At 40.3% G+C, this 12,050-nt stretch overlaps 3 protein-coding genes across 6 annotated transcripts in view; all 3 read right to left on the reverse strand.

Annotated features, from left to right (window-relative positions):
- Positions 1 to 4,856, reverse strand: part of utrn (utrophin) — a 160,033-nt gene extending 155,177 nt beyond the window's left edge. Inside the window, exons 1-2 of the mRNA XM_077551971.1 lie at positions 4,438 to 4,856; positions 2,573 to 2,700 (exon numbers count right to left, since the gene is read on the reverse strand). Coding sequence (XP_077408097.1) covers positions 2,573 to 2,645 — 73 coding nt within the window. The 5' untranslated portion in view covers positions 2,646 to 2,700; positions 4,438 to 4,856. The remainder of the gene's footprint in view (positions 1 to 2,572; positions 2,701 to 4,437) is intronic.
- Positions 4,857 to 6,040: 1,184 nt separating this feature from the next.
- clec11a (C-type lectin domain containing 11A) lies at positions 6,041 to 10,188 on the reverse strand. 2 transcript variants are annotated; one of them, XM_077552960.1, is made up of 6 exons: positions 10,174 to 10,188; positions 8,836 to 8,939; positions 7,780 to 7,894; positions 7,553 to 7,660; positions 7,385 to 7,468; positions 6,041 to 7,116 (listed from the first exon to the last, which is right to left on the reverse strand). In XM_077552960.1, the coding sequence occupies exons 2-6, from the start codon at positions 8,920 to 8,922 to the stop codon at positions 6,704 to 6,706; spliced, it is 807 nt and encodes a 268-aa protein (XP_077409086.1). In that variant the 5' UTR covers positions 8,923 to 8,939; positions 10,174 to 10,188; the 3' UTR covers positions 6,041 to 6,703. The 2 variants fall into 2 exon arrangements, with proteins under 2 accessions (XP_077409086.1, XP_077409085.1); XM_077552959.1 differs by lacking the exon at positions 10,174 to 10,188 and having other exon boundaries at positions 8,836 to 9,107.
- A 395-nt stretch (positions 10,189 to 10,583) lies between these two features.
- The window catches only part of akap12b (A kinase (PRKA) anchor protein 12b), a 37,625-nt gene continuing 36,158 nt past the window's right edge, over positions 10,584 to 12,050 (reverse strand). For all 3 annotated transcript variants that reach the window (XM_077552715.1, XM_077552716.1, XM_077552717.1), the window contains one exon: positions 10,584 to 11,732. The gene's annotated coding sequence lies outside the window, so the exon portion shown is untranslated. The remainder of the gene's footprint in view (positions 11,733 to 12,050) is intronic.

Consider the following 12,050-nt stretch of genomic DNA (forward strand, 5'->3'; position numbering starts at 1 on the left):
AAAGAAGCCAGTCAGTTTATTGTTTTACTGTACTACAATTAGATTATTTTTCTATTCTATTGTTTATTTTCTTTTGACTTTTAATAATGTGAGCATCCCCCGCAATAGTGTATAGTTAGCTGGATGACAATCAACCTCCACGTGGAAGTAGTGGAACAGGGCCAAAAGCTCTGAAGGGGACCCACCCTCCTCCTTCGTCTGCGCCAACCCAACATTTAGCTCTCAACGCCTGATGCATTGTGGGACTGAATAACAAGTTGACATGCTGGAAATATATAGAGTCCCCCCACCACCACACCCCTCTTCCGTGACACCCGACAGACATTTGTTTACATAAGTATGTATAGCCGGAATGTAGCCTGCTGACCTCCACTATACACACACGGCATGTTAAAAACTGTCCATCAAAATTAAAGAAAGGGCTGGTCTGAAGAAGAGCACGACCAAAGACGACATTCTGTCAATCAGTAATGGTGGTGTGACTCTCGAAGCGTGTGATTACATATAGTGGGGCTACACGGTGAGCGGCAGTAACAAGTGGGTTAATGTTTTCTTAAAGGGGCTCGTCTCAGCTGCGAAAACATCCGTCCCACCTGCCCTCCACACACGCGCCTTTCTCAGCATCAACCTCAAAGTTTGTGTGAGTAAGTTTAAAAAGCTTTTACATGGTACACGAGGCCCGCATGCACTGTGCTTTAAAGCCGTTTCCTATGACTGACTTCATGTAATCCCCTCTCACACTCACACACACACACACACACACACACACACATTATGAGACCTGCAGGATAGTAAAACCTTTCCTGTATTTGCTCCATGTGTTTTTGGGTCAGTAACTAAGCTACATGCCAAATTCCCCCCCACTATGCCATTAAAGAAAACATTACTTTGGGAGGGGGGCGGTGTTGCTAGGAAACCTGAGTCTTTGCGAGCGAGGAGCCATTGTGGTCTGGACACAAACGTAAATTACAAACTGCGACGGCACAGCGGAATTCCTGGCGTGGAATCAGCGAGGCAGGGTGATCGGATAGGAAAGTAAAACTAGCACAGAGCTAGCTGGGGCGAGAAAGTTGCGAAAATATACTTCTTTTTTGTTGAAATGGTGACTTTACAAAGAACAGTAAAACTACATACTGCCGCTGTATCTCCAAATATGGTCAATTTCATATTAATGCTCCCAAAAACGTACAAATATGTCCTTTTTTTTTTAAAGTGTCTCAAAGACATATTTATAAGTGTTTGTTTTTAAGCTAGAGCATACAGAAGGCTTTGATGCAGCCTCTCAGCTGCAAAGAACGGTAGTGATTACAAAAACGGCCAGCAGGTGGCAGAAGAGCAAAAGAGATGAACCAGGGCCATGTTGAAAAAAAAGCTAATTTACTTACAGCTCTAAATAGATTTGTGAATAATGATGACACTCAGCTATATTCTAATGCTAATTGCTGCAAAACGGAAAAAGATAGAAATGTTTTTTCCTTTTTTGGCATGTTTTTATAGCAATAGATCACAATATTATGTGGGTCAAAATCCAGTAAACCAGCCGGGAATGAAGGGGATAGCTTCAGTGAAAATGGCTGTGAATGAATGAGTCCATCAATACTATTGGTCTGTCCCACGTCCCATTTAGAAATTAGCCTACTCTGCAGAAGCCGTGCATAATTATGTTGCCTCAAGATTGAAATTCTGGATATTTTTTTTACAGACAATAACTATTGAAAACAGGTTTGATACATTGGCATAAGCCTGTTTTGTCACTGCATAAAGAAGTGATTCGCCGTGGAAGTAAGTTTGTGTGTTGATTTATTCTGCCTATGCTTAGTCAGCTCATTATTTCATTCACTGCATGGCTCAAAGATATTTGAAAAAGATTTGGGCGGAGGATGCAATCACATTGCAATCACTGATTTTTGGGCAGTATTTTGTTGACGTTAGTGATTATAATACCAACTTGAATTTAAGCAAATTGACGGGTTTTTTTTTAGATTTACTAAAAAGTTGTGATTTTGCAGATGGCAGAATTCCGCCATACATGACAGATGAGTCGCAGCGTTGGAACCATCGACATTCATGGCAATGCTGAGATCATGCAAGATTTCTCAGCCCACTCTTTTTACTTGAAACTTTTTCTCCCATTACAGTCATCCAAAAAAGGGATATTAGAGGAAAAATAACATTAAAAGAGAAGTGTGTCGTAAACATATGCACATTCAAAAAAGCGTTACATTTGACTAATAAGAGTGATTACGTTTTTTGAAATTGTGCGGCATGACGGCGACATTTGATGAATTCCTTCACTCTAGTTTGAAATAACCCAAGAAGGAAGTGATCAAATGGAAGTGCCTTTTTTAATGGAATCTCACCAATCTCGTTTGATCACATTTAGGTGACTTTTCCAACAAGTATCTCCAGTTATGCCTCCAAAACCGAACTTTACTAACTCTTTAAAGACCCCGAAAAGGGAATGTTTCAAAATACATTACACGTGTTAGAAGATAATTACTGAAAACCTGCCAACACTGAGAATTGTGTATTACTCATTTGCAAAACTGATTTTCCCCAAAAATGAACCTACCCGATCGCGACTTGATGATGTCACTGAACTCCTCGTTGGCTCCGCCCTCTGCAACGTCGCCGAGCGACGCCATGGTTGCAATTAAACCCCAGCGAGCGAGGCTTTGATTGCTCAAGGCGACGCTGCACCTGCAAGAGTCAGTCAATAGTCAACGTTTGCACAAATGCACACGCTCAAATCACATACATCAGTTGAGGAAATCTTTTTGATAGACGTGTATAAAATGCAACAAAATGCGCGCCTGCTTGAGGGTCAGTACTGTACAGCATTTATCACTTGCAACCCCCCCCGTCCCACTCAAAAACGGGAAACACCAGTGTGACTTCCTGTTCTGTCATCGTCGCTGATAAGGAGACAAATAATCGGCACTCTGCGGCGTCTGGCCGACACCCTCGGAATGCTCATGAAGGGAAACAATTGACGTTGCAACAACCATCTCAAAGTTCCCATTGTTTGGAAACTACTGCTTGATTACATCATGAATCCAATTAGAAAAAGTTATGTTTTTGAGACCTTTTAAGGAAACCAAGGGGGTTCTAATATGGAATAATAATTTAAAATAGCTGGTTTACCATGAAAGGAGCTTTTTGTCACTCAGCTGGGTGATGCAAAAACCCAAAATAGCAGCAAAGGCAGGCCCATCCATGATAAAGTGAATACATGTGTGGAGAAACCCAAACACGGAGGTGCATATGGCATGTACAAAAAACGCGGGTTGAACGACGATTCTGAAAAAAATTAATACTCGTAATCCCCTCAATATTGCAACTGCGACTTCATATGCAAGTGTTTTTTTTTAAGGTACTCTTTTGATGTCTTTTTTTTTTTTTACAAACACAAGAAATAACTTAATCTGTATTACAATAAACATCAGATTTATTAGAAATTGATTAGTCCGGACCGGGGTCCCGGTGGGAGGTTGGTGGGCGGGTTCACCTCCTGCCCCCGCCCGGTTGGGAAGGGCGCCGCTGATCGCTCCTCTTAACTCACTGCACTAGTTTTGCACAATAATACATTGTTAATAGACACATAGGGCACATAACACACCTCGGGGGGGGGGGGGGGTAGACACCGTCTTCGCCCTACAACTCCCTTCCAATTTTAATGCACCCCACAACTTGGGTGCCATCGGTTGCAGTGCTGCGGTCCCCCATCCGTATCCCCGCCGCGCCACCACGCCCCCCACCCCACTATTTTTTTTTATGCAAAAAAAATACAAAAATGTAGAAAAAATAATACATAAATAAATTGATTAGTCTTCTGTTAAAAAATAAAAATAAAATAAAGTTGTTCAGCCCTACTAAATATGTCCCACTACGCATTTAATGTATGGTAGTTGCAAATGCAAACATTGGTGCCTTGAGATAGAAGTTTAACTTGTGCCGTGACCATGCTCTTAACTCGAATCACTTATCTCAAATGATATTTCCCTCTTGAAAGGAATGAAAACATTATTCAATTGGGAGAGGCAATAAATTGCTTGGATTGATTTAAGCGTGTGTAATATAGTGAGAGAATTTCACCATGTCCAAAAGTGTCATTAAACGGAAGAAGGGTGTTGTACGTTGAGCAGTCATACCAGCGTGTCTATCTCCCATGATTTTAAAAGGGCATGTCTTCCGTAGAAGCCAAGAGGGTGTTACCTGTTACCCGTGAACACCTTCACTTCAAGGCTTTTTTTTTTTTTTTTTTTTACGTGTACTGTCTCTTTAAATTAGTCACGATTCCAGTTCCTCTTCCATCAGGTTTGGCCAAAAGAAATGACAACATAAAGTCGAGAGACGTTTGAAATTTACATTCTAAAAGTTTGATTGCCTTTTTCTGATTCATGTTTAAGCATACAGAGCCAAAATGAGACAACTCACCTCCGCTGTCACCGGGAGGGATTAAGGAGACGTGCGCCGCCTCAAAACACTTCCAAACCGTCCGAATGGGGCCACAAAGTGACAAGCCGAGTCATGGAAAGCTTAAAAGTAAATCACGCTTGAGACATTTTCGAGGTGCAAACCACTCTCTCCTGAAGAAATTCATGAGAAAACTTCCAAAGTACATCCACTGCGAGTATCCACAGAATGCAGGGAAAAGCCGAAGTTGGACGGCTTTGTATTATGTGTGTGTGTGTGTCGAGGTAAAATCCAGATCTTCGGAGTCTTGAACGCTCGCGACGAGTTGTCCTGTTTGAAAATGTAAACGATTGTTGAAATGGGTGAAAAACGGGAATGTGTGGGGAGAGAGACAGCCGCGACTCTCAAGTTTGTTCCTGTTAGTCTGTTTTTTAACCCCTTCTGCCGACACTTTTTGTCATTTTCCGAAGATGAATGGGAGAAAAGCGGAAATGCTAATGTCTTATTTTCAAATTAAAAGCAACTAGAGTGGTGGTGAGCGGGGTAAATATACTATTTACGCTACCGTTTCTTATTTTTATTTCAGTTAAAAAAAACTATTGCCTTGTTTTGCAATCCATATTTTCACTCCGAAATCATCTTTACTTACAATGTGGAGTCGAGTGCAGTTGAAATCACAGCGGTGCTTTAATGTTGAAATAAAACCAGGAAGTATAATGCTCAAAAAGTGGTATTTTGATGCTGGAACTGCAGCTTTCCCCCACTTGGCTCAAGAAGTTTCCCTACGCCACGATGGAAACATGGCGCGGTGGGCATCACGTGACCTAACGCCACCCAACCTGCGATACCATTAATTCTTCCTCTTTTTTAAACACATTCATTAATGTTAAGTACAATGCATATAATACGGAACACACATTCAATTTGGAATAAACTTTATTACTATAGCACTTGGGTAATCAAAGCAATTCAAACATTACCGGTAATTTATCCTGCATATGAAACAGTAAGAATTACAAAACGTCATGACCCAGTTACAAATTATTAGTAGTAGTAGTCGTATTAATTTGCTCTCCACTTAGCGCGCTTTATCAATTAGAATGAGAATGAATTATAAATCCATGGAGAAAGTAACTGCAGGTCTGTAAGGCTTCCACCTTCTCGGTTGTCAAGGCATCTTTGTGGATGCTTCCTCAACGCAGCTCAGTTACACAAACCACACGTATCAAATAGCTCGCCTTTGGAATGCTGTTTGAGCTTTTATTCGATATCCTTGATACCCAGGTTGAGGTCCGTGTACTAGTGTGCTGTTTTGTTAGTTTTCCACAATTGTCAAAAGTTGCCTGAAATGAAGGCAGCGTGGCCTATGAATGATATTTCACTCGTCTCACTAACAGAAGCATATTACAATCTATACATGTATATGTGGGAGCCTCCCCTATAATAAGTGCACCATATGCATGTCATTGGGAACTGTTATCGTAATGATTTCCTGAGTTTGTTCCATGTATTAATGTCAATATTTCCTTTAAATAATTTCAAACTTCCTTCCCTATACAACACACGTGTTTAGTGTGCTTTCTTATTGCAAATGGTGAGGCGTGATTGTTAGTTGTGTGTCTTCGTTTGTATATATTGAGGTTGGAAAAACACGGAATGGGAAATGTTTCTACAGAACACTGAAACTCATTTCATGAACTACACTAATTCTGCCTCTCAAATGTATTTACGTCATTGCTGACATCTAGTGGTGACTATTGCGCACAACAAACTAAAACAGCGCCCAACCATCCGCCCGTCAGTCCGTCGAGCATCAGCTAACCTTTATTTGTAGACAACCATCATGAAAACAACAATGGTCTCTTCTGTAAGGAGTGTATCTAAAAAAACAACAAAGTATATAAAAGATGACATATTTTTTCACGTCAGCTTAAAATATTTCTGTTGTAGGAAAATGTCAAACAATTCAAGAAACAAAATGTCTCCTGCGCACTCGGTGTAAGTGGTTTTATTTTTTAGACGGCTTTATGAAGAATACATTTTCTAGTTACCAGACAAAATGGCACCAATTGGAAATGTTCTGCGTGTGAAATCTAAAGAATGAAGTTAACATTCACTGAACAAAAGTTAGCCAGCTAAGGTATAACGTTAGCCACTTTACTACAGTTAGCCAGCTACGTATCGTTAGCTACTTAACTGCAGCTAGCCGCTAACATTAAGAGAAGCCCAATGTCGGTTTTAAGTGAGTTTAATTGTGTGTGTCGCGATGTTAGAGCTAGGAATTCCTCTAAAGTGCCACCCTGTCATCAAACTCGCACATGTAGTTTATGGCCCTGTCGCAGTAGTGGTCCCACCAGTCGCCGTCATCTGACGACATGGCCACGCAGTTCTCGCGCTTGCCACCGTCCGGCTGGCTGGACAGGAAGTGCCTGCGCCACTGGAAGTAGGAGACGGGTGTGCCGTCGTCAAAGATGTACACGCCCTCAGCCGCCAGGTCGTTGACGCCAAGCCACACGGGCCAGTTGCTTGGCCGGAAGAAAGTTTTCACGTAGTCGGCCAGCGCCTCCTGCTCGCGGCGGTCTCGCGGCATGGCCATGCGGCCCCCGCGCTCCATGCACTTCCTGGAAGCGCCCGCGTAGTCCTCGTGGGTGTTGTACGCAAGGTAGCATTTGTAGCCCAGCCGCAGGCCCTTCTGGCAACCTGGTTGGCCAAGAAAAAACATGTCATGTTGGTATAATTATCATTGACGTGTCAACCATTTTGTTTTTGTTTGTCTCATTAGCAATAGTTAGCAGGCCAGGTCATTAGTTCCTGGAGCTAAAAGGTTCTTGGACCTCTTAAAAGTACTACCACACCTCACTAGGAGGATCTTCTTTCTGCCCTGATAACTAAATTAGGAAAGTACGGTCCTCAAAATGTTCATACAGCCAAAATAAAAGCAACTGAAATGGTGTAAAAACAAGCTCACCTTCTAGTCTTCCTGTCTCTTTGCGATTGTCTTTGCTGTGTTGGTACACTTCTCGAATTTTGTCCTCAAGCTCTGCCACCTTAGCTGCCATGTTGGGGATGAAGAAGGAATATTAGCGGAACCAGGAAGTGACGTCGGTCAGGGGTTAGCATTAGCATGAATTGGTACCGTCCATCCTGGACAGACGCTCAATTAGCTGATCCATGCTAACATCCAGAGTGTAGTGGCCCACATTGAGTTTGTGGATGGCCTGGTCCATCCCGGCCAGTCTGGACACTGTGGAAGTAGAAAATGCAATGTTCTCGGTTTAGAAATGAAAATGTAGCACTATGGGGTTAATTGCTATATACTGTACAATTTTAAACAATAAAAAAAAAAATGGTGTGAGGACGCACAAACATAGTTGTAGGAGGTTTCAAAGTCCGACGCTTGGTTGGTGGGCTCCAGTTCAGATGTTGGAAGAATGTCGGGAACATCTCCTCGTGACTTTTTCAAATCTGTAAGAGACAACTAACAAAACAAAAACAACAACCAAAAACAATATTGATATTACATTGCGTTAAAACAAGTATTATGGCAGTTAGCTTCAGTTATCCATTTGTTAGCTAGCATGAGTTTCTGCGCTAATCTCTTCCCGACAATTTGTTAAATTAGCTGGTTAGCTTTAACAAAATAGTTACACTGTTGTATAACCAGTTAGGTCAAGTTCAAGTGAGTAACCATTAGCATCATTAGGACAGTTAGCTTTGAGTTTACCTGCCAGGTACAATTAATTAACCAGTTAACTCCAACAAGACACCTAGCACTAGTTTTACAGTTGCTTTCATTGGCAAGCAGTTGTCTTCTGCTAACTGTAATTTAGCAGATGGTTTCGATTAGCCAGATCAGCTAAACAGCTAGCTTTAGTTTTCTAGCGAGGAAGTTAGGTAGCCTCAACTCGCTAGCGTGCTTTTTGGTGAAATTAGCCACTTAGCTTAGCTATTTTATCCTGAGTGCTGTAATGTTTATTGCAAACTGTTTTTTCCCCCTGAAATTGCTTGATAAAAATGTTTATTTAGTTAATTATTTATTTTTTATTTTTACAAATTAGACAGAATTAGTCTTCTATTATTAAATTTAAAAATTCTGCATATTTCACATACAAAATGTACTTATTTTTTGTGCAACTCTTTATTAATGAATCGTGTCCATCTGCTTTTGTTTAAAAAAAAAAAAAAGTGAAACTTCCATCCATCTCTGGTTTAAAAACCAAAATTATCCATCAATGATGACATCGCTCCTGGGAATGGGTAGATCATTTTGCAAATAATCTTCTCATGACGTCCTCCTTGAGTGCAGTGATTTATTTATTTATTTTTTACTTTTCAACACAATTTTAACAACAAATAATGCTCCAAACATAATTACATTTCGTTTACAGGATACATTCAAAAGCTCAATACAATCCTGACCTGTGTTGGTTGCGGCTTGCCGGCGGGAACGTAGCAGCCCAGAGAACACAAACACAGCAGAGCGAGCGACCTGGCGACCGATCCCATTTTCGACCTCCAAACTTCTGGAAGAAACCAAATGAAAACCCCTCTCTCTAATCTCCCTCTCTCTCTCTTTCCGTCTTCACGCCTCCCACGGAGACATGACTCAGTAGGGATACTGGAAAACATGATCTTAAAAAATAAATGATGTCAATTTAAAAAAAAATATTGTGCATGTGAGTTCATTGTCACTGGCTGTCCGTATAGTCGGTTTGCTTCTGTTTTGTTTTAAGGGCGTCACTTGCCGGTTTTCAAACAGGAAAGCCTTTTGTGTTTTCCTGTTCATATCCCATTTCCATTCTTTGTGTACAAGATGAAGTTATTGTAACAAAACAAAACAAAAATCACTTTGAATTTGCGTCTTTGTATCTTACTTTATCTTAGCTTATTTCGTACCTATTTCAAATCTTTGCATGTGCACCTTTCCAAAGGAAAGTGCGAAATAAAACAGTACAAAGACAAGGACTTGGATTTTTAGGGTTCTGCGATCCACTGTTCTATATAAATGTGTATTCTTAGCTTAAACTTTTCCTAATTCACACTGTGTTGCATTCACTTGCAGCGGACAATTGTGACTTGAAAACTCACAGAAGTGATTATGTTTGTATGTGCTAATTAAAAATGCCGCGACACTCTTGTCAGTGTTCCAGAAGGGAATTTTGGTCTTTGTTCTGCACTTCGACTTAATAACAAATCGCGTAAATGAGGGATTATTTATCAACAACAACAAGCTCTTTTTATTGCACATAAAAAAATAAACGTATTAGTTTTTACATTTTATTGTTAAGTATGGTTACTTTAACACTGTGCCCTCTAAAATGTGAATTTGCTCATTTGCTGTTGACGTTAAAAAGAATATTTGCACACTGTCAACTCAGAATGATGCTTTAAAAAAAACAAAAAAAAAAACATGTTGCAATTTGCGAATTAACGTCTGGTGGAAGAAGGTAACCATTCAGCTTCTGGAGGTGTTGACCGCAGGCAGCTCTTTCGGACAGAGGCGCCTCAGTTCTGCGCGCGCACGCGCACAGCACCACAAAAACTTAAACTATCTGAATGAGTGATTTACAAGATGCCACAAGATGGCGGTAAAGCGCCACTTTTATAACACCAAGCGACCACCTTCGGAGCTAACCAGTAACCATATTCCAAAATGTAGCCAAGAGTAGTTTGCTTTTAGTTATTCGAGCATCCAACGTCACATTTAACCTCTTTTTGAGTCTGATACTATATTTAAAACACATAATTGATGCTTACCTCCTGCATATGCTAAACTAAAAGTAGTGTGTGTATCTTAGCTTAATAAAGGTCTATTTTTGTGCGTATTAGCTGCCTTCAACTTCTGACGTCATTCAATAGGCCACGCCCACCCCAACCAACATACATTACAGTACATACAGTAGTCACACTTTATAAAAAAGTTTATTTCTTTACAATTCGTTTTGTTTTTATACTATGTATATTATTTGTCCTTATTAAAAACGTTCTTTTTTTTAAGCGCTATGTCTATGTGTGCTGCTCCATTTGTGAATGTCCGTTGTTTAGCTGGTGCACAAGATGCTGATCATTAGCATTAAGCTAGCAGGGGCTACTGTAATTTGAATGGGGGGAAAGGATTTGATATATTGTGTCATTTTCATGAATGAAAACAAAAAACAACAACACACATTTTATTTCCCCCAACCCTCTCAACTTTATTGAATGAAATATAGACAAGTTTGTGTATCCATACTATTAACAGCTTGTAAAATATAAAAGACAGTTAAAACCATGCTTATGTGAATATTACGGAGAATGAAGCATATTAGTTGTTATAACGAGAGGCTTTATCAGTACATACAAGCGTATACACATCATCTGTACAAATGTTAGCAGGCTCACAGTGAAGTCAAAGCTGACTGAGAAGGCTAAAGGAGATTTGGGGGAATATTTATGTACAAAAAAAGAGAGAAAGGCTTTATAAATGTTTTTTTTTTCTCATTTGGTGCTGGTGTCAGCCTCTGATTCATCTTAAGCAAATGTATTAAATTAGAATTAATGTGTTAAGCAACCTCAACTATGATTGGTAGCTAGCATAAATTAATGCACTACCTTAAACCTCCAAATGATTATTTTTTCTACCACATGATGAAGCGAGGCTGATATAATAGTATTTTATTGTGTTATGACAAAAAAAGATAAGTGAAAAGGTTATTTCACAGTAATTTAGGCAGCATATGTTTTATGTATGTACATGAAACATGAGGGGGATTTGACCTTTTACCTTTTTATCTTACTGACAATATAAATCACAGTTTGTACCATGGCTGCTACAAAATATATGAATACTACTAATAAAACGCCCCCTATGCCTTATGCAACAATTAGCTTTGGTAATGTTTTGTTGCTTGTGGAATTTTAAAAAATAATCTTTACTTATGACAAAGTAAACAAAAAAAAAAAAAATAGGGCTCAACATGAAAAAATAAAGGGTGATTGGAAGAATACTCGTTATAAATACAATATACAATCTGTTTACCTTCTGATATTCTCTCACGCCTATACACCATTAGACACACACGCACACACGTAGGTAAACATTCGACGGACTGGGCACGGGGTGAGGGGTGGGGGGGGGTTCATGGCTGGATGCAGGGGGGTGGGGGGTGGGGTTATGGTGAACAGGAAGCTCGGTGACTCAGTCTCTCTACTGGGCAGGAAGTGGGCAGAGAACTCGTTTCCGGCGTGTCAGTAGGTAGTCATAACCAGGCATCCTCAGCTTCTTCCTCGTCATCACCCACGTCCCGGTCTCCCATGCAACAATGCTGAATCTTCATCTGCGGGGAAGCAAGCAGAGATGTTAGGAACATGCAACGATTAACATTAAAACAGTATACAAGCAAGTTGTTGTAACAAAGACCGGCCTCCACATCCGTGATTTCTATGTAACACCCTCGTGCAGCTATCTACTTTCTGTCTCTCCCTAAATAAACAACAAATAACTCCAGCCCCACAGCTCTTTATGTTGAAAGGAATTATCGCCGACGTCGTAATAATGACAAATTAACGCCTGTGACTCTTTGAAGCACTTACGCGGTTTATACTGTACTGTAATCGCCCGTGATATGCCAGAAGATGGCGGCAAAGCATAACGT

This window comes from Vanacampus margaritifer, chromosome 19 (assembly GCF_051991255.1).
Source record: "Vanacampus margaritifer isolate UIUO_Vmar chromosome 19, RoL_Vmar_1.0, whole genome shotgun sequence".
In the NCBI taxonomy this organism is placed as follows: Eukaryota; Metazoa; Chordata; class Actinopteri; order Syngnathiformes; family Syngnathidae; genus Vanacampus; species Vanacampus margaritifer.

Bases quoted from the DNA above. Each gene is read 5' to 3' on its own strand.
- clec11a (XM_077552959.1), bottom strand. From the start codon at position 9,045: ATGTTTTCCAGTATCCCTACTGAGTCATGTCTCCGTGGGAGGCGTGAA. The intron at 7,895-8,835 runs GTCAGGATTGTA...TTGTTTTGTTAG, and splicing joins GCAAGCCGCAACCAACACAG to TTGTCTCTTACAGATTTGAA. The intron at 7,117-7,384 runs GTGAGCTTGTTT...TTGGCCAACCAG, and splicing joins AGAGACAGGAAGACTAGAAG to GTTGCCAGAAGGGCCTGCGG.